This window comes from Anomaloglossus baeobatrachus, chromosome 1 (assembly GCF_048569485.1).
Source record: "Anomaloglossus baeobatrachus isolate aAnoBae1 chromosome 1, aAnoBae1.hap1, whole genome shotgun sequence".
NCBI lineage: Eukaryota > Metazoa > Chordata > Amphibia > Anura > Aromobatidae > Anomaloglossus > Anomaloglossus baeobatrachus.
The window spans coordinates 820,019,423-820,046,294 of NC_134353.1; the positions used below are offsets into that span (position 1 = coordinate 820,019,423).

Sequence of the window (26,872 nt, forward strand, 5' to 3'; positions counted from 1 at the left end):
ATGTCAAGAAGGGCATTGTGACAATGAGTGAGGAAGCAGTGTCTGATGATGAAAATAGTGACTATTGACCTGACACGGTTATTCAGTGATCAAGTAGGTCTTAAAATGCACTGTGTATTAATTCTATAATTTCTAGAAATGTACATGTATGTCATGACTACTTTATGACCTCGCCTGTCCATGTAGTTAGTATAAAACTTTGTCTAAAAATTGTTATATGAAAATATATAGTATAAAAAATGCAAACTCTTCTGTAACCTACAGCTTTGAAATAGGGAAATATTCATTATTTTTAGTGCGATGGCTGTCATCGTCTTATGACGTCATAGTTAGGACCTTTGTGGCGATCAATTTTTGGAAAACGTTTAATATGTTGTTCCCCACAAATAATAGTAAAAAAAAACCAAAAACATAAAACGCTTTTTTGGAGTTTGTTCCGGGTCAAACCGTATTTTGACTGGACTAATAACACACAGAGATTGGGAACTTTCTGCTCACCTGTCCCTGGCTTCGCTGTCCGTGGTGCTGATCTTCGGTCTCCGGTCCTGCCGACTCCCCGCTGCTGCTGCTTCCGGCCGCAGTGAAGTGAATATGCAATGAGCATAATGAGCGGCGGTCGGAAGCAAGTGACAGTAGTGGCAGAGACAGCAGTGCTCAGAATGTGAGTAAAGTTTTGTTATTTCTTTCACAGACACGTGTGTTTTCTCCGGTGTGTGTCACACGGAACACCTCCTAGTGGTCTGTTTGCATTCCGTGTGACACCCGTGATGCCGGAGAAAACAGGACATGTCTACGTGTGGCACACATATGCTCCACACGGACACATGGCCCATGGCAGAATATGCACGTGAGCGCAGACCCATTAATTTTAATGGGTCTACGTGTGCCCGTGTCTCCGGTATGTGAGGAAACGGACCAAACACGTACCGGAGAAACGTACGTTTGAAAGAGGCCTAAAACAGTGTTTCAATTAAAGGATAAAACTAAGCAGCAGACTGCCCAAAGATGTGTGTCGAGGGGTTTATTTGCTAGTGAGTCATCTCCTGTCTGTATCAGAGATTGCTCTCCGGTTTGGATTTCTTGATCGCTTTCTCGATTTTTGGTGGATTTTTAAATGAGAAAAGAAAATGAGACGTAAAAAAGGAAAAGTCAAGTTGCTGTCTACATCCATTCATCTATCAGATTGCACATCTCAGGTTTTAAACGGCCTTTGGAAAATGAATGGGGGAGCCAGTTTTCCTTGACATCACAGTTTGATCTTTGTCCCATGGCTGAGGTGTGTGAACCAGTTGCACATAGCAGAAAAGAAAATAACAAACGGATTATGGGGCCCGGCCTGTAAGTGCCTGTTCACATCTGCACCACGGCTCCCATTTATAAGAGAAGCCACAACACTGCTCCAGTCTATGGCAGGTCTCATTGACTTTTATAATGGAGTCCCATTCAGATTTCATTCATTCTGATGGCAGGACTAGTACAAGGATGGCTTAAAGCTGCTGGAGGGAAGACATATTTACACAGACGAACTTGTCTTGAAGAACTAAACCATTAGAGCTGCTCAAACAAGAGCTGGTCCTCATCGGATAGCATTCTATTTACGGTACGCACACACGAGCCGCAATGGAGAAAATCTCTCATTGCACTCAGACCAATGTTAGTCACTGAGGCAGAGCAGTTGGTCAGTTATTTTTGTCATCCAGATTCTGGATGAGAGAAAAGTCGCAACATGCTGCGAATTGCTGCCGAAATCGTCCGAGACTCGTCAAAATAAGTCAATGGGTGCGAGGAAAAAAACAGATGGCACACGGACCATCCTAGTGACATCCGATTTTATGGATACATTACTATCATGCAGCAGAGAACACTGTAAATGGTCCAGAAAATGACTAATAGCTGCTGAGAGAAAACATATTGCATACTGAGAGAACACTGACAGCACACTGAGAGCACACTGACAGCGAGCTGACAGCACACTGACAGCATGCTGAGAGCACGCTGAGCGAATACTGACAGCACACTGAGAGCACGCTGAGCGAATACTGACAGCACGCTGAGAGCACGCTGAACGAATACTGACAGCACGCTGAGAGCACACAGATGACAAGTCAGACAAAATTGTCCTATTTTCCTGGATGAGAATGGAACCGTTTTTTCATATGTTCGTGTGAGTCCAGCCTTATTGTGTAGATCATGACCAGTATTCATTTCAGCTCTTGTTCCTCTGTATCAGACACCATGGCCAGCAAGGAGGTGAAGGCTGCACTGAAGAGCGCCCGAGATTCCATCAGGAGTAAGGACTACAAGGAGGCACTGAAGCACTGTAAGGTGAGAGGCGCTGCACGCTCCCCTGCTACTGAGCCAACATTAGGCTATATTCCCATAATGCTTTTTTGTTGTGGTTTTTTTTATGTTTTTTATTGCTGTATTTTTTTGCTGTATTTTTATTCACGTTTTTTGCTGTAGATTATATGTGTCATTTGTCTACTTTACATGTTTAATAAAGTTAGTTATATTCACCAAAAGCGCATGGTTGGGTTTCTGCTGTGTTTTTGCTCTTCCTCATTCCTTTCTATGGTGAAATAACGCTGCAAAAACCTTGAAAGAATTGTTAAGTTGCAGTCTTCAAAAACGCAGCAGTTTTCCCATTCCTTTAAGAAAAAGAATAAATCATGGTATTGAGATCTCTGAATTCTAAAAAGCAGCTTTCAATGTGCATGAAAAAAAATCAGCAAAAAATGCTGCAAAAGAGTAACGTGTGAACATAGCCTTAGTATTTGAGTAACAGACGGTTTAATTTTATTTCTTAAATCGATAGTAGACATGAAAATAAACAACTTTGTAATGTTTTATCAGCAGAATTAGCTTCTTTCTCTGTCAGAATTGATCAGCCATTATCAACATTCTCAATTCTGAGGTAAATTCTGTATTCAGTGAAGACTTTCCCCAAATACTGAGATACAGCACCCAAGCAAACGCCGGTGGGCCCATTCGCCGATGTCAACGGTGGTGATCAGTTCTGCGATCCCCGGGCTGAGTTCCGGGGACCACAGTTCTCATGCTGGCAGCCGCACGTTCCTGAAGCAGGCCCAGAGCTGTGTGGGCACCCCCGCTCCGCTTCCGCCTAGCAGTATGGGCCCCCCAGACCTGTATGAGCTACCCTCCCAGAGCAGTATGGGCCCCCCAGACCTATATGAGCCACCCCCAAAGCAGTATGGGCCCCCAGACCTGTATGAGCCACCCCCAAAGCAGTATGGGCCCCCAGACCTGTATGAGCCACCCCCAAAGCAGTATGGGCCCCCAGACCTGTATGAGCCACCCCCAAAGCAGTATGGGCCCCCAGATCTGTATGAGCCATCTTCCCAGGGCAGTATGGGCCCCCGAGACCTGTATAAGCCATCCTCCCAGAGCAGTATGGGCCCCCGAGACCTGTATAAGCCATCCTCCCAGAGCAGTATGGGCCCCCGAGACCTGTATAAGCCATTTTCCCAGAGCAGTATGGGACCCCAGACCTGTATGAGCCACCCCCAGAGCAGTATGGACCCCAGACATGCCTGGGAGGAGATGGACAGAAACAAGCGAGGGAGGTGAATGAGGCTGCTGTCGACTTCCCCATTTTAAAAATCTCTGTAATGTGTCTGTGTGTGCATGTATGATGTACTGTATATCAGTGTATATGACTGTGTGTGTTATATATAATGTATGAAAGTTTGTGAATTTATCTTCAAATATGTATGTATTCCCGTATGTGTACGTATCTGTGTATGTGCGTGTCTGTGTGTGCATGGAGCCCACTGAGACTTTTTCTCCCGGGGCCTATGAAAACCTGGAGCCGGCCCTGGCTGAGATAGGAGATGGCAGTTGGTACTGATGAGATTCTAAGTAGATAGAAGAGAGAATAGGGGGCGGAGCCTTGCCTCTAGCTCCTCCCTCTGACTCTAGCTCCTCCCTCTTCTATTTACATAGAATGTCTTTAGCACCAGCCGCCATCTCCTATCTCAGTAATGGGAAAGTCTTCACCGAATACAGATTTTACTTGAAAATGGAGAATTTTGATAATGACTGATCAATTCTGGCCGAGAAAGAAGCAGATTTGTCTGACAAGCTGTATTACAAAGTTTCTAATCTTCATTGAAGCTTTGTGCTGATCTTTACTACATATAGCTTTTTTTTTTTCTTTACTGGCCAGCAAATATCATTTTCAGTTGGAATCTACTGTAGGTTCATTTATAGAGATATGTTCCCTTGTGACCAAGGCCTTAGGGCTGCTTTACACGCTGCGACATCGCTAGCATTTGCTAGCGATGTCGAGTGCGATAGCACCCGCCTCCGTCGTACGGCCGATATGTGGTGATCGCTGTCGTAGCGAACATTATCGCTACGGCAGCGTCATACGCACATACCTGTTCAGCGACGTTGCTATGACTGCCGAACAATCCCTCCCTAGGGGGGAGGTGCTTTCGGCGTCACGGCGACGTCACTAAGTGGCCGGCCAATAGAAGCGGAGGGGCAGAGATGAGCGGGACATAACATCCCGCCCACCTCCTTCCTTCCTCATTGTGGGCGGCCGCAGGTAAGGTGAGGTTCCTCGTTGCTGCGGTGTCGCACATAGCGATGTGTGCTGCCGCAGGAACGACGAACAACATCGTACCTGCAGCTGCAACGATAATTGGGAATGGACACTGATGTCACTGAATGACACTGAATGTCACTGATTAGCGATTTTGAACATTTTTGCAACGATTCAAAATCGCTCATAGGTGTCACACGCAACGACATCACTAACGCAGCCGGATGTGCGTCACAAATTCCGTGACCCCAACAACATCGCTTTAGCGATGTCGTAGCGTGTAAAGCGGCCCTGACAGTGAAGAATAATCCAACAGGGCTGTGTTCGCAAACAATGAATTGTGCATTTATGTTGTTTTTGCAAAGATATTTTAGCATGCAGAGACATAGAACTAACCACAGATTATAGGTTCCAGTACTATGCATTTTTTGTTGCTTTGTTCCATTTATAGGCTGTGCTGAAGCTAGAGAAAAATAACTACAATGCCTGGGTTTTCATTGGATTGGCAGCGTCTGAGCTGGAGCAACCGGACCAGGCCCAGGCGGCCTACAAGAAGGCTACAGAGATAGAACCAGAACAGCTGTTGGCCTGGCAGGTAGAGTATGGGGTTTGAAATGGAGCACATCGATCATTCACTGACAGGACACCAAAGCCAAACTTGCTGAAGGTTGATGTTAAAGGGGTACTCCGAGAAATGGAATAAAAATAAATGACTAAAACAAAGTACATTTAAATATTACAAATTTTACTGAATACCTTTTAATTAGCAAAAGGTAGCAAAAAAAGTAATCTTTAGGTACTCAGGATTTTAAATATGTCAGCTCCCAGCAGTTTTCAAGCCGTCTTACGTTTTAGGACGGGCTGCGTCAAGACGTCTGCTAGAGACAGACATCGGGTGATGGCAGCATCCTGTCAAGTATCGTGAACGCTCATTCCTCTGTTCACCAAACCTGACCGGACAAGTGGAGGAACAGAGTGCAGCCTAATGCTGATATATCTCATCAGCCTGACAGGTTTATTGGAGTGCAGGAGGATAGCATGGAGCTGCTGTCTGCTCTTTGTCCTGTCAGGTTCGGTGAACAGAGGAATGAGTGTTTATGATACCTGACAGGATGCTGCCCTCACCCGATGTTTGTCTCCACCAGACGACTTTACACAGCCTGTCCTAAGATGTGGATGGCTGGGAAGCTTCTGGGAGCGGACGCATTCCAAATCCTAATAGTGCATTAATTGTAAATGTACTTTATTTTAGTTATTTTTATTTAATTTCTCGGAGTACCTCTTTAACGACCATGGACAAGTTTCTCTACGAGCTTAAAAAGGTTGTCCTCCTTTGATTTTTTTTCTTTTTTTAAATATATGTAGTTCGGACAAAAAATAATTTTTGAAATTGGGTTTAATTAAAATAAGTGACACTTTTTCCTTCTGTAGCCTCTGTGTTGGCTGCTGAAGGAGTTAACTGAGAGTACACGATGATGGTCTATATTATGAAAAAATGCCAAATTCATCCAGAATCGAAAAAATGTTTCCTTTTTTATTATTTCATCATAATTAGAGACGACAGCAATGTTTCACCCCCAACCATCAAATGGGCCTTTCTCCAGCCAAAGCTTTTAATTCCAGATGCTGTTGACATTTTTCATTATATTGAATTCGACCAGGGATCGTCTCCCTTTGGGCATTCTTGCATGCTGCCATATCCATGAATAAGACCATTAGATTAATGCTGTCCCAATGGGTTGTTCACTGTGACAGGCGGACGAAGTGTTTGTAACTCTTTTATCTGTCTTTTTCTGGACTCCTTTGGGCCACAGTCCACATCAAAGTTAATTTCTTTGTCGCTCTATTGGGAGACCCAGACAATTGGGTGTATAGCTACTGCCTCCGGAGGCCACACAAAGTATTACACTTAAAAGTGTAAGGCCCCTCCCCTTCTGCCTATACACCCCCCGTGGGATCACGGGTTCCTCAGTTTTCAAGCTTTGTGCGAAGGAGGTCAGACATCCACGCATAGCTCCACTGTTTAGTCAGCAGCAGCTGCTGACTATGTCGGATAGAAGAAAAGAGGGCCCATATAGGGCCCCCAGCATGCTCCCTTCTCACCCCACTCTTTGTCGGCGGTGTTGTTAAGGTTGAGGTACCCATTGCGGGTACGGAGGCTGGAGCCCACATGCTGTTTTCCTTCCCCATCCCCCTTAGGGCTCTGGGTGAAGTGGGATCTTACCGGTCTCCAGGCACAGGAGGCCGTGCTCCATCCACAGCCCCTGGGATCTGCTGGACATGGAGCTGAGTATCGTCAGGGACAGGGCCCTGCTACATTAAGGTACTCTGTGTCCCCGTGCAAATCGCGCACACACACACCAGCATTGCTGGGTGTGTTAGTGCGCCCGGGACAACAGCGCTACGCGCTTGTGCCACACTATCTTCAGCTTGCTGAAGGAGTTAATGGTTGGAAATGGTCGCGCCGGCCGCTGCTGTCAGTTTTAACTGCGGCGCGGCTGGGACTTGTGGTGCGCCGGGGACTTCCGCGCTGGCCGTGCATATTTGACGGCCGCGCTTACTACTACAGTCCCCGGCTTTTTGCGGCCTAGTTCGTTTCGTTCCCGCCCCCAGGCCTGCCAGTCAGGGTGGGGGCGGGACGCTGTGCAGAACGTCAGCGCAGAGGGCTGGAGTCTACTTTACATACTCCAGCCCTCACACTGAGCACAGTGGGACGCTGGTTTCCCGCTCTTCGTCTGAGGCACGCCCACGGTCCGCCCCTCTTCACAGAACGCCGGCAGCCATTCCTGCAGGCAGTTTGAGCTGGAGAAGGGGAGACAAGTTATGGGAGACCCAGGCACGGGATTCTAGCGACCACACACCCGCTTTCAGCGGGCGGTAAGCGGCACCTCTGGTGCTTACCCCACTAGTGCCGAAGTGTACAATTGTATTTTTATGCTTGCAATTGCACTGTACGGGCGCTGGTAATTCCTCACTATATTCCCTCCTAGATTGCTCTGAGACAACAGCATGTCGTCCGCAAAAAGCAAGGGTGCCAAGGCACAGGCTTTCTATGCTGCCTGTACCGCATGTGGGGCTACTCTACCGGCAGGTTCCACTGACCCCCATTGTGTGCAGTGCTCGGCCCCTGTGGCACTTGTTCGGCCGGGGCCTCTGCTAGAGGTGACCCAGGGAGAACCACCTGTGAATTCTGTCCAGGTGACGGGGACAGAGTTTGCAGCTTTTGCTGATAGATTGTCTGTGACTATGACTAAAATCCTAGAAACTTTGCAGTCTAGACCAGTAACTCAGACCATGGGCACGGTTGAATCACTGTCCCCTGGTCCCCCTCAGTTGGAACAGCTCCGGGCTCCGGAGGTGTCCCATGCATTCCAGGGTGACGGCTCTGACACGGACGACAGTCCCAGACAGCCTAAGCGAGCTCGCTATGAGCGGCCCTCGGCTTCATCACACTGGTCAGGGTCCCAACAGGAGGACTCTCTGTACGACGAGGCAGAGGTAGCTGATCAGGATTCTGATCCTGAGACCGCTCTCAATCTGGATACACCTGATGGTGACGCCATAGTGAATGATCTCATAGCGTCCATCAATAAAATGTTGGATATTTCTCCCCAAGCTCCTCCAGTGGAGGAGTCAGCTTCACAGCAGGAGAAATTCCATTTCAGGTATCCCAAACGTAAATTGAGTACTTTTCTGGACCACTCTGACTTTAGAGAGTCAGTCCAGAAACACCACGCTTATCCAGATAAGCGTTTCTCCAAACGTCTTAAGGATACACGTTATCCCTTTCCCCCTGACGTGGTCAAGAGCTGGACCCAGTGTCCAAAGGTGGATCCTCCAATCTCCAGGCTTGCGGCTAGATCCATAGTTGCAGTGGAAGATGGGGCTTCACTTAAAGATGCCACTGATAGACAGATGGAGCTCTGGCTGAAATCCATCTATGAAGCTATCGGCGCGTCCTATGCTCCTGCATTCGCAGCTGTATGGGCACTCCAAGCTATTTCAGCGGGTCTTGCGCAAATTGACACTGTCACGCGTACATCTGTTCCGCAAGTAGCGTCCTTAACCTCTCAAATGACTGCATTTGCGTCTTACGCTATCAATGCTGTCCTGGACTCTACGAGCCGTACGGCAGTGGCGTCCGCCAACTCCGTGGTTTTACGCAGAGCATTGTGGTTAAGGGAATGGAAAGCAGATTCTGCTTCCAAAAAGTGCTTAACCAGTTTGCCATTTGCTGGTGACAGACTGTTTGGTGAGAGATTGGATGAAATCATTAAACAATCCAAGGGTAAGGATTCATCCTTACCTCAGCCCAGACCAAATAAACCCCAACAGAGGAGGGGACAGTCGAGGTTTCGGTCCTTTCGAGGCTCGGGCAGGTCCCAATTCTCCTCGTCCAAAAGGATCAGAGGAGTTCAGATTCTTGGCGAGCTCAGTCACGCCCAAAGAAAGCAGCCGGAGGAACCGCTACCAAGGCGGCTTCCTCATGACTTTCGGCCTCCTCTCTCCGCATCCTCGGTCGGTGGCAGGCTCTCCCGCTTTTGCGACATTTGGCTGCCACAGGTCAAAGACCGTTGGGTGAGAGACATTTTGTCTCACGGGTACAGGATAGAGTTCAGTTCTCGTCCTCCAACTCGATTCTTCAGAACTTCTCCACCTCCCGACCGAGCCGATGCTCTTCTGCAGGCGGTGTGCTCTCTAAAGGCAGAAGGAGTGGTGATCCCTGTTCCTCTTCAGGAGCAAGGTCACGGTTTTTACTCCAATTTGTTTGTGGTGCCAAAAAAGGACGGGTCTTTCCGTCCTGTTCTGGACCTAAAACTGCTCAACAAGCATGTGAAAACCAGGCGGTTCCGGATGGAATCCCTCCGCTCCGTCATCGCCTCAATGTCTCAAGGAGATTTCCTAGCATCAATAGACATCAAAGATGCTTATCTCCACGTGCCGATTGCTCCAGAGCACCAGCGTTTTCTACGCTTCGTTATAGGAGACGAACACCTTCAGTTCGTAGCCCTGCCTTTCGGTCTGGCGACAGCCCCAAGGGTCTTCACCAAGGTCATGGCAGCAGTAGTAGCTGTCCTGCACTCTCAGGGTCACTCCGTGATCCCTTACTTGGACGATCTACTTGTCAAGGCACCCTCTCAAGAGGCATGCCAACACAGCCTGAACGTTGCGCTGGAGACTCTCCAGAGTTTCGGGTGGATCATCAACTTTTCCAAGTCAAATCTCACCCCGACCCAATCGTTAACATACCTTGGCATGGAGTTTCATACTCTCTCAGCGATAGTGATGCTTCCGCTGGACAAACAGCGTTCACTACAGACAGGGGTGCAATCTCTCCTTCAAGGCCAGTCACACCCCTTGAGACGCCTCATGCACTTCCTAGGGAAGATGGTAGCAGCAATGGAGGCAGTCCCTTTCGCGCAGTTTCATCTGCGTCCACTACAATGGGACATTCTCCGCCAATGGGACGGGAAGTCGACGTCCCTAGACAGGAACGTCTCCCTTTCTCAGGCGGCCAAGGATTCTCTTCAGTGGTGGCTTCTTCCCACCTCATTGTCAATAGGAAAGTCTTTCCTACCCCCATCCTGGGCAGTGGTCACAACGGACGCGAGTCTATCAGGGTGGGGAGCAGTGTTTCTCCACCACAGGGCTCAAGGTACGTGGACTCAGCAAGAGTCCACTCTTCAGATCAATGTTCTGGAAATCAGAGCAGTGTATCTTGCCCTACAAGCCTTCCAGCAGTGGCTGGAAGGCAAGCAGATCCGAATTCAGTCGGACAACTCCACAGTGGTGGCATACATCAACCACCAAGGAGGGACACGCAGTCGGCAAGCCTTCCAGGAAGTCCGGCGGATTCTGACGTGGGTGGAAGGCACGGCATCCACCATATCCGCAGTTCACATCCCGGGCGTAGAAAACTGGGAAGCAGACTTCCTCAGTCGCCAGGGTATTGACGCAGGGGAATGGTCCCTTCACCCGGACGTGTTTCAGGAAATTTGTCGCCGCTGGGGGATGCCGGACGTCGACCTAATGGCGTCTCGGCACAACAACAAGGTTCCGGCCTTCATGGCACGGTCTCACGATCTCAGAGCTCTGGCGGCGGACGCCTTAGTTCAGGATTGGTCGCAGTTTCAACTCCCTTATGTGTTTCCTCCTCTGGCACGGTTGCCCAGAGTGCTACGCAAGATCAGGTCCGACTGCCACCGCGCCATCCTCGTCGCTCCAGACTGGCCAAGGAGGTCGTGGTACCCGGATCTGTGGCATCTCACGGTAGGACAACCGTGGGCGCTACCGGACCGGCCAGACTTGCTGTCTCAAGGGCCGTTTTTCCATCAGAATTCTGCGGCCCTCAACCTGACTGTGTGGCCATTGAGTCCTGGATCCTAGCGTCTTCAGGATTATCTCAAGGGGTCATTGCCACCATGAGACAGGCTAGGAAACTATCCTCTGCCAAGATCTACCACAGGACGTGGAAGATATTCTTATCTTGGTGCTCTACTCAGGAAGTTTCTCCCTGGCCATTTGCATTGCCTACTTTTCTTTCCTTCCTGCAATCCGGGTTGGAAAAAGGTTTGTCGCTCAGCTCCCTCAAGGGACAAGTCTCAGCGCTATCTGTATTTTTTCAGAAGCGCCTAGCACGACTTCCTCAGGTACGCACGTTCCTGCAAGGGGTTTGTCATATCGTCCCTCCTTACAAGCGGCCATTAGAGCCCTGGGATCTGAACAGGGTTCTAATTGCTCTCCAGAAGCCGCCTTTCGAGCCTATGAGGGATGTTTCCTTTTCGCGCCTTTCACAGAAAGTGGCCTTTCTAGTAGCGGTCACGTCTCTTCGGAGAGTGTCCGAGCTAGCAGCGCTGTCATGCAAATCTCCCTTCCTGGTGTTTCACCAGGACAAGGTGGTTCTGCGCCCGTTTCCGGAGTTTCTCCCTAAGGTGGTATCTTCCTTTCATCTCAATCAGGATATCTCCTTACCTTCTTTGTGTCCTCGTCCAGTTCATCAATGTGAAAAGGATTTGCATTTGTTGGATCTGGTGAGAGCACTCAGGATCTACATTTCCCGCACGGCACCTCTGCGCCGCTCGGATGCACTCTTTGTCCTTGTCGCTGGCCAGCGTAAAGGGTCGCAGGCTTCCAAATCAACCTTGGCTCGGTGGATCAAGGAACCAATTCTTGAAGCCTACCGTTCTGCGGGGCTTCCGGTTCCCTCAGGGCTGAGAGCCCATTCTACCAGAGCCGTGGGTGCGTCCTGGGCATTACGGCACCAGGCTACGGCTCAGCAGGTGTGCCAGGCGGCTACCTGGTCGAGTCTGCACACTTTTACCAAGCATTATCAGGTACATACCTATGCTTCGGCGGACGCCAGCTTAGGTAGACAAGTCCTTCAGGCGGCGATTGCCCACCTGTAGAAAAGGGGCCGTTTTTACGGCCCTATCATGAGGTATTATTTTACCCACCCAGGGATTGCTTTTGGACATCCCAATTGTCTGGGTCTCCCAATAGAGCGACAAAGAAGAAGGGAATTTTGTTTACTTACCGTAAATTCCTTTTCTTCTAGCTCTAATTGGGAGACCCAGCTCCCGCCCCTGTTTTTTTGTATACACATGTTGTTCAAGTTGAATGGTTTCAGTTCTCCGATATTCCTTCAGATTGAATTTGCTTGAACCAGTTTATTGGCTTTCCTCCTTCTTGCTTTTGCACTAAAACTGAGGAACCCGTGATCCCACGGGGGGTGTATAGGCAGAAGGGGAGGGGCCTTACACTTTTAAGTGTAATACTTTGTGTGGCCTCCGGAGGCAGTAGCTATACACCCAATTGTCTGGGTCTCCCAATTAGAGCTAGAAGAAAAGGAATTTACGGTAAGTAAACAAAATTCCCTTCTTTGCATTGAAAAAGCCATAGAGTGCAAAATGTTTAATGAAATTCATCTACATAAATTATTTATAGCCCCAAATACATGAATTTTAGTTCTAAAATATTTGCAAAGGTCGACAATCCCTTTTAATTTTTTCATATAATATCAGACCCTTTCATATGTAGTTTACTATCTGCTCCTAGCTTTTGACTTTTAGCTTACCTTACAGTGACCATCACACATGCCGGTATGATATCTTTGTATACAGATTGCTATTTTTTTTTATTATTTTTTTTTTTAAAATATCTTTTTTATTTAAATTTTTAAACATAACAAAAAAAAAATTAAACAGACAGTTCCATGGTCAAATAGTAAACATCAGCATACACGAGATTGATTTGTAGGCTATGTGCCCACGCTGCGGAAAATGCATGGATTTTGCCGCGGATTTCCCGCGGAAAAGCCTCGGATTTTCCAGAAATCTGCAGCACAGCTACTCCCCAGCCATTTCTTTGGCATTTGAGAAATGCTGTGCCCACGCTGCGGATTTTTCCGCAGCGGAAATCGTGCGGATTTTCGTGCGGAAAAATCTGCAGCATGTCAATTATTGTTGCGGATTTCTCCGCAGGGTCCCATATACTTACCTGCCTCACCAGAGTCACTTTCTCCGTCCGGTGTACAGGAGCACGGTGAATCCAGGTACACGAAGGAAGAGGTGGGCGGAGCCTGCACGAGCTCCGGTCATGTGACAGCCGGAGCTAGTTCAGGCCCACCCACCTTCTCCTGCAGACACTGAGAGAGTGACCCGGCTGCCGGAAAGCGAGGTGCTCCATGATGGAGGTAAGTATGAACTTCCCCGATCACTGCAGCACTTGTTCTGCGTTGAGGATGCAGTGCTGAAGCCATGGTACTGTATCCTCAATGCAGAATGTCCGCACCATATCCGCAGGACATTCCGCAGCATGGAAACAGACAGAAGTTGTGGTGCTGTTTCCTGGGAGCTCCTGTGCAATGTCCTGCGGATATATCCGCAGGACACTGTCCCTGTGGGCACATAGCCTAAACCTTGCAATGGAAGAAAAAATAAAAGGTAGTATCACAAACAAAGAATAAGAATGTGAGTGTGAGCCCTTCCACAATTATGTTCTTGCTATGGTGTCGACTACCATCTCCATATGGTACATGCTAAGTGTCTAACGATGGTCCCAAACCCCCCAACGTCCCTCCCAGGTCTTCCAGACAATACCATTCTGAATGGCGGAAAGGGCTAATTATTTTCAGGATTTCCTGAGCACTATAATGAAAACCAATGAATTTTTTCCACAGCGGAAAAACTTTTCCTGCTGACTTTTCTTTACTCCTTTCTGCTTCTATCAGTTCCAGTCCCAAGAGATGTTTCATTTGAGATATTATTGCTCCCATTGATGGAGTGTTTGGTTTAAGCCACTCTAAACAAAGCCCGAAGAGTCACCACTAAAAATGTGTGGCTGTTTCTAGGAATCTTTACTTTGTGTGCCATACTCTGAGATTCAGATTCGGGGGGAGTAATTGGTGGAAGAGCAGAGTCCGTGGTGTTTGTGGAAGTTTCGTTCCTCAAGATGCTTGAATCTACTCCCTTACTTGCTTCCAATATGTTGCAGATTGCTATTTTATTTTCTCCTTTTACAAATTGTAAACCCCAACTGCATTGGCTGCTGTAGTTTTTTTTTTTTTTAATAACTCTCATACTCTGCCTGTATTTTCTCTTCTTGCTCTTCAGTGTGCCCTATCTTGCCTGCCTGAAAACTTACAGGATACCTGTCATGTGAAAAAACGCGATTAACCTGCAGATATGGGGTTAATCCACAGGTTAATAGCCTTCTGAACCTGCCCGACTCCTACACTTCAAGCCCCTCTGCCAGAAGGAAATTAAGTTTATTCCTCTTGGGAGCATTAGGCTTCCAGTCATAGAGGTGGATGGGCACGGTTTCAGTCACCACTCAGTGTATAGTGAATGGTGGCTGTACATGATCCCCCCCTCATTGACTGACAGCCGGCTCACATTAGAGACGGCTGTCAGTCAGTGCGAAGGGCGTGGTTTCAGCCTCTGTTTTCGATACACTGAGCGGTGACTGAACCTGCTTCAGTGCCACCCCTATGACTGGAAGCCGAATGCAGCTGAGAGGGATAAATAATTTCCTCTGGGGCAGTACGGCTCTAAGTGGGCAGGTTCAGAATGCTATTAACCTGCGAATTAAGGTTAATCGCATTTTTCATATGAGACACACCCACCTCCACACTGTGATCTGTAGGCTTCAACTCTTTATCCCCTCCATGCTGCTATCTCTAGCACTAAGAGATGGGAATAGGAGAGTGGGGAGCCCACACAACTAAAAGCACTGTACTATGGGATCTACAGTGCCTTGAAAAAGTATTCACACCCCGTTCTTCTTGGCAGAATAGCTCTAGCTCAGTGAGATTGGATGGTTACATCTGTGAACAGCAATTTTCAAGTCTTACCACAGGATCTCAACGGGATTTAGGTCTTGACTGTAGTTGGGCCATTCACACACATGAAAATGTTTTGATCTAAACCATCCATTGTTGCTTTGGCAGTATGTTTAGGGTTGTTGTCCTGCTGGAAGGTGAACCTATAAGTTTTCCTCCAGGACTGTCCTCATTCATCTTCCAATCAACTTCCAGCTTCCCTATCCCTGCTGAAATAAGCCTCCCCATAGCATGATGCTGCCACCACCATGTTTGCCGATGGGGATGGTGTTTTCATTGTGATGTGCAGTGTCTCGGCTTGCCACACACATTTATTATTTGCTACTACTGATCCATTTTTTATTTGTTTTCCATTTATTTTAATCCAAGTTCCACCTCCTCACACAAATTACATGAAAGTACTCCCATACTATCCTTACATGCTACGCAGCTTAAAATAATCAAAGCATGAGCAAAGTGCAAGGTACTCCCTGAGGATTGTTATGTCCGCCCCTGGTGCACGTACAACAGGCTGAAAATCTCACAGACACAAAATGTAATAACAGATAATGTGCTGTCCCCATTTAAGCTTGATAATGACCGTCATTAATTTATTGACTATTACAGCTATTACCGTGTTTTATCTTTAGCCTCTGACAAATGTGTTATTCTGCTAATTGTGTAATTACCTTTCCTAAGAGAGCACAATGCAGTGGAACCTTGGTTAACGAGAACAATCCATTCTGGGAGTGTGCTGGTTAACCAAGTTACTCGTTCAGCAAAGCAAGATTTCCCTTAGGAAGTCATTGCAATGCAGACAATTCGTTCCACAACTTGTTAAATGTCCCATCCTGATCCCCTATTGTGTCATTCCACACATGCACAAACGCACACACTCACACACACTCACACACACTCACACACACGCACACTCACGCACACTCACGCACACTCACGCACACTCACGCACACTCACGCACACTCACGCACACTCACGCACACAAACGCACACAAACGCACACACAAGCACATATTATGCTCACCTTACCTTCCGTTCCATCGCCGGTCTCCTGGGACTTGCTGTTCTCCGGTACGGGCTGTGTATCAGGTTACCATAACGACGAGGGAGGAACATCCGCACCCAGAGCGCTGACGTCAAAGGCAGGAGCCGCTTGCCTCTGATTGGCCAGCGCGCTGCCTTTGAGTAGCGGTGACTAGAGGAAGTTCCTGCTTCGTCGCCATGGTTGCTGATGCACAGCCTGGAGTGGAGCGGCGAACTACAGGACCCAGGAGGCCAGCTATGGAACTGAAGGTACACATATTATGCTCACCTTAGCTTTTGTTCCATCGCCGGCCTCCTGGGTCTTGTAGTTCACCACGAGGGCGTCGCGATGTACCCGGGAACTACAAGAACCATGAGCCCGGCGGTGGAACAGAAGGTAAGGTGAGCATAATAATGTATGTGTGTGCATGCGTGCTTGTGCGTGTTTGTGTGTGTTTGTGTGGACTGCAAGAGCAGGTCAGAGCGCGGTGGATGTACGGAACCGGAAGTGTGTGCGGTGAGGATTTAGCTTGTTCAGTAAAGCTTTATCGTAAACCGAGTTACAAATTTACAGAAAGCTTTGCTTGTTAAGCGAAATTCTCGTTAACTGGGTTACTCGTTAAGCGAGGTACCGCTGTATTGTATCACCTAATGTACCACCACCCATTCCCTGTAGACTGTGAGCCCTCGCGGGCAGGGTCCTCTCTCCTCCTGTACCAGTCTGTTATGTACTGTTGATGATTGTTGTACATATACCCTCTTTCGCTTGTAAAGCGCCATGGAATAAATGGCACTATAATAATAAATAATAATAATAATATTACTATGGTAGGATTTTCAGAGAGCGTGCTGACAGGGTGGATCCCATAAACAGATAATCCAGATACAAACAGCTACATATTCAAAGTAGCTTGTACATGTTTGTAATTTTTTTTTACAATTTTGTTGTTTTTTCTTTAGGGGTTGGTAAATCTGTATGAGAAGGTGAACCAAAAAGATTTTAAAGACGATTTGCCGAATGCATATCAGAAATTGTTGGAACTTTACAGTAGGTAAGTATTGATATGCCTTGATTTCACTATGTGTCTTGTGTTATTATAGTCTCTAAAATATTCATATGATATTACTGATATTGATGGGGTCTGGCTGCTGTATGTTATCATTACAGGACTACTTTGATGCTACCAGGTAGTCCAGCATATTCATGAGCTCTGTATACTGCTAGATCTGCAGCAGAGAAATCATTGATTTCATCAAAATGACAGCAAACAGCTCAGTAAGTGACACATTGCTGGAATCAGGGTCTCAGTCTCTACATTATGCTGCTCACAGATGGGGGAACAAAAACCTGGTGACAGATTTCCTTTAATAATTAGGTTCTGCTACAGAGCACACAGACTGAGACAGTTTTGCCCCATAGAAGTGTATGGGCATAATGAAAAATCCCTCCGTTCTTGAGAACAGACAGTATTTTTAATAAGTGACAAAATGTAACGTCCTTGTTTTTACAAGCACTTTTACACATTTATGATCATTGGAAAGCTCCGTTTATAAACCCCATCACCAATTGTGTCTGATTTATTAGTACTTTTGATCTTAAATTTAGTCTTTCAGCAGGTTTTTGTGATGCAATCTGAGAGCAGCATGATGTAGGGGCAGAGACCATGATTCCTGGTGTCATTTACTAAGCTGTTTGTTGCTGTTTCAAAAAATAAGTGTTTTATCAGCAACAGATTATCACTACAGAACTAAGTGTCTCATGCTTTGTAGGCAACAGCTTTGTGAAAGCCCACCCCAACACTGATTATTAGCTTTCTGTCACTAGACAATGTACACAGAAACCTAGCAATCAGTGATGTGGGCGGGTTTTGTTCAAGGCTTAGCATTCTAAACTCTGCTAGATCTGCAGAAATAGTCATGTATCAAAATGACAGCAAGCAGACCAGCAAGTGGCATCACTGGAATTGGGGTTTCTGCCTCTACATTATGCTGCTCTCAGATTACAAAGCGAAAACCTGGTGACAGATTCTCTGTTTTAACCCCTTCATGACTCAGGACATATATGTACGTCCTAGGTCGCCTCCCCCCGGCTACCACGTTTTTGCATGGTGAGCCCGCTGTCATCCCCGCACATGTCTGCTGATCTAATCAGCAGACATGTGCGCCTAACAGACACGGGTGGATAGGAGATCCACCTGTGCCTGTTAACCCCTTAGATTACGCTGTCAAACTGACAGCGCAATCTAACACTCTCCGGTGGGGATTGCGCCGTTCCCCGCCGACATCGGACTCCTTGTGACGCGGTCACAGGGTGCCAATGGGTTGGCAAGGCAGCGCGGGGTCAGATGATGAAAGATGATGATGACCCCTGCTGCTGCCATGACGTGTTTCCTGTGAATGCCCGCAGAGCGCTCACACTCATTGTAACACAACATTTCTCCAGATCAGAGCGATGTATCAGGAGAAACGATCAGATACTGCAGGCATAAAGTCCCCTAGAGGGACTAGTAAAATCAGTATAAAAAGTAAACCAAAACTTTCTAAAAATATTGAAATAATTAAAAAAACCTAAAAGTTCAAAATCAAACAAAAAAAAATACACATATTTGTTATCACCACTTTCAGAAATCCCCGATCTATCTTAATATAAAATCAATTACCGTAATCTGATCGGTAAAAAAATTCTAAATGCCAAAATTATGGTTTTTTGGTCGCTGCAAAATTGCGTTAAAATGCAATAACTGGCGATCAAAATGTTGCATCTACGCAAAAAATGGTATAATTAAAAATGACAGCTCAAGATGCAAAAAAAATAAGACCTCACCGAGCCCCAGATCCTGAAAAATGAGAACACTACGGTCTCAGAAAATAGCGACAAAAAGCTATTCTTTTTTTGACAAACATCTGAACTTTTTTTCACCACTTAGATAAAAGTAAAAGTATACATGCATGATACGTGTGATCTCGTAGTGACCTGGGGAATCCTAATGCCAGGTCAGTTTTATTATATAGCAAACACAGTAAATAAAAAACTAAAAAAACAATCCTGCAATTGCACTTTTTTTTTGCAATGTCACCACGCTTGGAATGTTTCTCTTGTTTTTCAGCACAGTATGGGGCAGACTGAATGGTTCATTAACAAGTACAACTCTTTCCGAAAAAACACTCAGTATAGCCCTCATACAGCTGTATTGATGGAAAAGTAAAAAAAAAAAGTTATGGCTCTTGGAAGAAGGAAAGGAAAGGAGGAAACAAATGGAAAATCGCCGAGCGGTGAAGGGGTTAAAGACCCACAAAAAACAACTTTTGTGTCAATTATTAAATATACAAATTAGTCATGATGTAACCGCTCCTGTAATAAAGATCCTCTCTGTCATTTCCCACTACTAATGGTGACTCAGTTCTGGCACTTACACAGTAACCTTTAAGTATTAGCCATTGTGAGCGCGTTGTGGCCGTTATTAGCGCGCACAATGTTATTTCTGTCTGCCCTCTTTCTTTGTAATGATTTTAAAAGCTCTCACCCCATTTTCTGCGCTGTCTTACTAATTATGATGTGACGATTACTTGAATATTTTTCTACTTTCCTAAAGTAGAGGGTATTTATTATAACAGGACATTTAATGAAAGTGCATCTAAAGTCTTATAGGATGATGTGATAATAGGGTCTTGTCAGGCAATATTTGGAGGAAATGCTCATTTGCTTTACAGTATTAAAAGTATTTTAGTGTGAAGCATACGTGTCCTTTTACACAAGACCTAAAGAAAAGCATAGTCTTAAAGGGAACCTCTCGGGACCAATATGCACCCAGAACCACGAACAGTTCTGGGTGCATATTGCTAATCCCTGCCTAACCGTCCCTGTATACACTAACATACAGGGCTGCCGCTAGGAATTTCAGGGCCCCATACTGGCAAAATTTTGTGGCCCCCTTGAGACTCCGCGCAAGCTCACCGCCACTCTTGAAAAAACGTGTGTGTATGTGTATATATATATATATATATATATATATATATATATATATATATATATATATATATATAGTATATTATATATATATACATACAGTCATGGCCAAAAGTGTTAGCACCCTTGCAGTTGTTCCAGAAAATGAAGTATTTCCCTCAGAAAATTAATAATGCACCCCTTACACCGCCACACTCCATAATAGACCCTTTACACAACCTATCTTCATAATATCTCTCCCACACTGCCCCATGTATAATATCCCCTCCACACACTGCTCCTCTGTATACTATTCCCACACACACACACACACACACACACACACACACACATACACACACACACACACACACACACACACACACTGCCACTCTGTATAATATCCCCCACACACTGCTCTTCTGTATAATATCCCTCCACACACACATTGCCCCTGTGTATAATATATATATATATATAATATATATATATATTAACACACACACATATAATATATGTGCATATATATATGCTGCCCCTCTGTATACTATCCCTCCACACAAGCTGCCACTCTATATATATCCTCCCACCGAGATTGCTTCAATGTATATCGCCCACACCCACTACCACCCTGTATACTATCCTCCCCCGCTTCACACACACACACACACACACGCATTGCCCTTCTGTATAATATTCTCCTTGTATATATGTCCTCCTCCTGGTATATATGTCCCCATCCTGGTATACATGTTCCACTACTGTGCTCATCCTTGTATATATGTTGCTATTCTGGTTTATTTGTCCCCTCCCTACCATATATATCCTCTTCGTGCTATATATGTCTTCATCCTGGGCCTCTTCTGGTATGTATATCCCTCTTCTCGGCACATTCTGGTATATATGTCCGCATCCTGGTTTCTGTCCCCTTCCTGGTATATATGTCCCCCTTCTAGTATATATGTCCCATCCTGGACCCCTTCGGGTATATATATCCCCCTCCTGGGTACATTTTGGTATATATATCCCTATCGTGGTATTTGTCTCCTTCCTGGTATATACGGTATGTCCTTCTCTTGATCTAACATCTTTTCTGGTTTAGGAACAGACAAGTGGAATTGATGTGCAATATGGAGGACGCCTGTGCTGCTGATTGTAGCAATTATGGAAAAGATCGGTTTTACGCATAAAATTCTACTGATCTATTCCAGAAAAGACAAATGGCATTTCCCAATGTAGAGCCCTTACAAATTTAGTAAATATGCCCCAAACATCCAAATATGTTTTTACACACAAACATATCTAATCACATGTATCTTTGCACCACCAATAAATGACAAATCTTCTCCTATCCTTTGCAATATTTCAGGGGTTGTCCATTACTCTGACAACGCCTTCACAATACCTATGTACCTATGTTTCCCTACTGTAAACTAAGGCCCTGTGCGCACGGGAAAAAGGAATTTTCTTAAGAAAATTCCAGAGGCTCAGTAAGATTTCCGCACTTGCGTGAAAATACCGCACCAAAATCGTCATCCAAATCCGCATGCGGTTTGTTGCGTTTTGCTGCGGATTTGGTGCGGAAATGCCGCAGCCAGCGTCGGACTGGCTGCTGGAGGAATCTCCAGTAATACCAGGCCTGGCCGCGGTTACCTGCACTGAACTCCAGAGCTCTCACCTGAGCTCCGGAGTGCAGCCTAGACTAAACTGCGAGCACCGAGTGATTGATTCCCCGACGATTGCAGTTTAGTTTTGGCCGGGCTGATCTCCGGAGCTCAGGTGACAGCTCCGGAATGCAGCCCAGCCTCTCTACAGCTGTCACCTGAGCTCCGGAGATCAGCCCGGCCTGAACTGAACTGCAATTGCCGGGGAAACAATCACTCGGGGCTCACAGTTTAGTCTACGCTGCAGTCTGGAGCTCAGGTGACAGCTCCGGAGTTCAGTGCAGGTAACTGATTCCCGGTTTGGCATTACTGAAGGTTCCTCCGGTAGCCAGTCCCGCAGCTACCTGCGGAAAAGAAATGACATGCAATTGTTTTTGCTGTGGAAATCCCGCAGCAAAACATGCAGCTGTCAAAATCCACCTAGTGCGCACAGTATTCTTTTTTCCCATGGGAGTTGCTGGTGAATCACTGCAGAGATGTTATGAACATTTTCTGCAGTGAAACATGTAGCAAATCCGCGGGAAATTCCTTCTACCGTGCACAAGGCCTAATAACACCTATACTCACCTCCGCTGCGGCTCCGGCAGTGTTGGCATTGGCTCTCCCAGGGATCACATGACACTGTAATGTCACATGATCCCTGAAGCCAATCAGAAATTACCTTTACCTCCTTCAGTTGTCTTGAGTTGTCCACAGATGGGGAGACTGGAAACAGCGCTCATTGGACAGTGTAACATAATGCATTGCAATCCTTGGGAGAGCCAGTGCTTACACTAATGTAACAGTGCCGACACCAGTGGAGAGTATAGTAGTTACTATTTTACTAGGGGGGAAAAAGGGATTGAGAAGGGGATGCCGAAGTATTGGACTCCCCCTTTAAACAAAGATAGCCCACGGGCTGTACACTTATACCATCCGTGTGCTGTACGTGTTGTTCACAGGATCATACATTTGTATTGTCAATATTCATCCGTGCTGCTGGGAAAAAAAAACCCGCATGTTTTGTATGGACACACGGACCATAAAAAACTGGACAATTCTCTTGTACTGATCAAGGCAATGGATATATTGCCGAAAGGTGACCGCATGTATGCAAATCACATGCTTGCGGTCATCCACCCGCTACTGGCACCGGGGAATCCTGACAGCACGCACACTGTGAGCTCTAAGAATTCACAAGTTTGCAGTCACATAAATTGCAGACTTGTACCCCAAGGCCGGATCACCCATTTGACCTCTGCAGGTTGTGATCCAGATCAACACAGTTCTGAGTCACTATGAGACAATCCCCCCCAATCTCCTCTCATGTATTATACATTGTAACGCCAATCCCATAAAAGTTCACAGCCGCTCCGAGTATAAAGTGCTGAATTGATACCTATGCCCTTCACACACAAGTGCAACACACAGCACAGTGCAATACTTCAGGCCCAGCACACAGTGTAACACCCTTCCTCCTCATACAGGGTATGGAGTGCAGCTGACCCTACAGCCCTCAGCCCCACAGGGTAACATCCATAGCAGCCTCACTGGGTAACATACCCAGCAACCCACAGGGTAACATCCCCAGTCCCTCCCTCACAGTACACAATGCTGGATGGATGCTGTTTGCATCTTACCATCCATTCCAGAGACAGGAGCTGCCAGCAGGAGAATCACTGAGAGGCAGCACAGCAAGCAGGAGGCAGAGCCGGCACTGAGCCCCGCACAGTCCTGCGGCAGCAACAGATGGCCGGCAATCCCAGGGAATCTGCGTGCTGTGTGCTCCATCCGGGCAGGCGCTTTAAAGGTACATCGATACCCAGCGGCCGCTAATGTAGCAGTTTGCAGGGTGGCCCTTAACAGCTGTTGGAGGATCACCTCAGCAGGCATTTGTCCCCTGGGTCAGCCCCACCACCCTCACTGGAGCGCTTACCGGCTTTCCCCATGGGCTGCCGCGTCCTCACCACCTCTGCACTCTGTGTTGCCTATGAGGTCGTAGAATGATGACCTCATCACATTGAGCCGCAGGATGATGCGCCTCCTCCCTTCTCTGCTCTACTGACCCTCCTGCCATCAGCACACATGGCTAATTTGCATGCGATGCCTGTGAAGCGGTGTTGCCTGAAACTTTAGCGATGTGTTGTAGCTGAAGCGACATCGACTGGCCCCTCTGCTATGGCTGTGACTGGGGCTCGATGAAGAGGAGGGGGGCCCGTCCAAGGCCTGGGGCTTAAAGCAATTACCCCAGGCCTGGCTGGGCCCCCCCTCGTCACGGGGCCCCCTACACCAGTCACAGTAGTAATGCCCTGATGGCGGCCCTGCTAACATAGATAAAGAGATCTTTAGAAAAAGTATTTCTATGTAGCCGGGTGTACGCGTCCTGGCTTCAAACTGAAGTAGTGCGCATGACCCAAACTCAAGGGTCATGCACACTGAGCCGAAATCCAGCGTTGGACGCAGTGGCGGCGGAGAGGTGTATTCATTAGCATGTTAGCACACCCACAGGGGCGTACTAACATGCCAATAGAGCCGAATGGCAAGGGTAACTAATGCCCAGGGGACTAGTCCCTGCTCTCATTAGCATACAGTAAAAGATCTTTAGAAATACTTTTTCTAAAGATCTCTTTATCTATGCTAGTGTATACAGGGACGGTTAGGCAGGGATTGGCAATATGCACCCAGAACTGCTCGTGGTTCTGGGTGCATCTTGGACCTGATAGGTTCCCTTTAATGGTTTTTCCAGAAATTAGCCCAAAGTCTCATGCTCTGTAATTTCCCATTCAATCTTTTTGAGAGGATTCTACTGCTTCATCGGCATTTTGCCAGCACTATAGGTGCTGTAACTTTTTACCTCACTTCCCAGCATAAATTCCTCCCGCCTTTGTCCAATGGCTTGCCTTCCTCAAACTGAAAGCCAGTTTCTTTGACACACCTGTATGAAGTTTACCAACCAGGAGAGTAGTAGCAGAGAGATAAAATCATCCCCACTACCTGTAACCCATCTTGGTGTATCACTATCTGCTGTCAGATGGATTAACAGGCACAAAAACGGCAAGTTAGACAGAAGTAAAATAGGTAATGGTTGGCACTTTGTAGTGTTTTTTTTTTGGGGGGGGGAAGAAAACATAATTTCTGAGTAAAAGTATTTTGCAGTGTTTTGAACTATTAGATGAGATCAAGTTGCCTAAATGTACTGTGACCATTTTAAGTTACATTGGACATAATATTTTATCATCCAACATCGACATTGCCCTTTAGGATCAGCACACACAGCGAGTAACATGGAGCGAGTGGAATGCGATAAAAAAATGGCATTCTTCTCGCTCCAATATTACTCTATGGGTAGCTCCCATGAGCGATTTTTTTTTTTTTTTTTTCTCAGCCCTAATCAGACCAAGAAAACAGTCACAGCATGCTGCGAGTGAAATGCGATCCTGTTTCATTTGCACCCATACAAGTCTATGGGGCGAGAGAAACATCGCACTGCATTCGCAGTACACCAGTGTTACGCGAGTGCAGTGCAATTCTCGCATCAGTCGGCAACGGAGGAGATAGGGAGATAAATCCCTCCCTCTTCTCTGCAGCGCCGGCTCTAACCTCCGCAGCTGTGGTCTGATCACACGATCGGACCAGTCGCATGACACTCGCATGACACTTGGCTCCCGATGTGCTGCGACCGTGTGATGAGTATTATGTGAAGACTCGCACTAATCCCCGTTTGGCCTTGGCCTAAAATAGTCACTGACAGCCAGGGTCCTTTATAGTCAGCTTTTGTAATGCCTCATTGTAGGAAATAAATGACATATTTTATCCTCTCCTTTTTTCTTTAATTTCTTGTGACCAGAATGGTCATACTAGAGAGTGATGGAATTGCACATCCGCATAATACATTATAAGAATTGTTCACCTATGTGACAAATGTTACAAGGCTACAATACTTCCTTCCAATATTATTATACCAGACCATACACAGGAGTTTACAGATCATGCACAGTTGCACACTGTATATCAATATTAGAAGGCTTATAACATTTGTCACCTAGCTTAGGAATTCTCACAATGTATTAATCATGTATGCAATTCCATCATTACACACAGTAGGATGACCATTCTGAAATTCTGAGTTATATATTCAAACCGTGTTTCCCCGAAAATAAGACCTACCCCAAAAATAAGCCTTAGAAGGATTTTTCTGCCTTTTCGGTGTATGCTCAAAATATAAGCCCTACTCCGAAAAGAAGTCTTACTGGCCAATTATCATACTAATAGTATCCTGAATTAGGGTTTGGGAAACCCTTTGAGAATGTGATTAATCAGTGTACGTTGCCCCGTTGCGTGGCTGTAAACCCTAAGTGTGTGTGTGTGTGTGTATATATATGTGTGTATATATATATATATATAATATATATATATAATATAATATACACGCACACACACTATATATGGCTGGAAAAGAAACCAAGGTGATTAGTATCCTGTATGATTAGTTGGTCAATCGCTACTTCGTAATCCATTTTGAATCCTTATTTACTTTTCTAGTTCTGACAAACAAAAGTGGAGCGAAGTTTGTAAAAAGTTGGTGGAGCTATATGAACAGGAGAAGAAATTTTTGCAGGTGAGTTTATATTTTATATGTAATATTATAATTATTTAGAATTTTATTGACAGCTCTGTAGGATTATGGGTCACAGTATCTTATCACGGTTTCGGGAGTTAGTCTTTTGGGTAGAAATGAGTGAATATTTTAAAATTCTCCATATTTTTCAAAAACATTCAATTTGTGGTTAATCAATTTGTGACAGTTATAAAGTACTGCAAAGCCTCAAGCTGCCCTAAAAAGATGACTGCCGTGCCAGTATGTATGTGTGTGTGTATATATATATATATATATAGATAGATAGATAGATGGTGTACATGGAAGAAAAGTAATCTAAAAATTATCTTTTTGGGGGTGAGCAAACTGAAGACACAGTGGCCTAGCTTCTTGTAGCTTTCGAAAAAAGTATTACTTTTACCTTTTAAGAAATAGGAAAGCATCAGGGTCCAGAAGATATGTCCAGTGAAGAAGCAATGGATGCACTAGCCCAGAGCCCGGGTAGCACATAGCTCACTGTCGCCAGCCAACATGAGATGTGTGGGAGCCTAGTGACAGCGGTAGCAACAGAAAAGTATAGAATTCTAGAAATAGGCCCGATGCTATCGCATCGGGAGTGCGGTGAAATGAACATCTGTGTATGCTTAGTGGTGCTGACAGGACATGTGTCACACTGTTTTCGCTTTCCAATATATCTGTTGTATGTCATCCATCCGCATTTGTGTATTGTGTGTGTTGCGTCATTTCACCTCTTTCACT

General features: G+C 46.1%; 1 protein-coding gene across 2 annotated transcripts in view; it reads left to right on the top strand.

The window, feature by feature from the left end:
- The window catches only part of SKIC3 (SKI3 subunit of superkiller complex), a 269,270-nt gene that overhangs the window by 6,423 nt on the left and 235,975 nt on the right, over positions 1-26,872 (top strand). For both annotated transcript variants that reach the window (XM_075325084.1, XM_075325085.1), the window contains exons 2-5: positions 2,231-2,325; positions 5,019-5,162; positions 16,888-16,979; positions 26,059-26,134. In XM_075325084.1, the coding sequence (XP_075181199.1) occupies positions 2,236-2,325; positions 5,019-5,162; positions 16,888-16,979; positions 26,059-26,134 (402 nt within the window). In that variant the 5' untranslated portion in view covers positions 2,231-2,235. The remainder of the gene's footprint in view (positions 1-2,230; positions 2,326-5,018; positions 5,163-16,887; positions 16,980-26,058; positions 26,135-26,872) is intronic.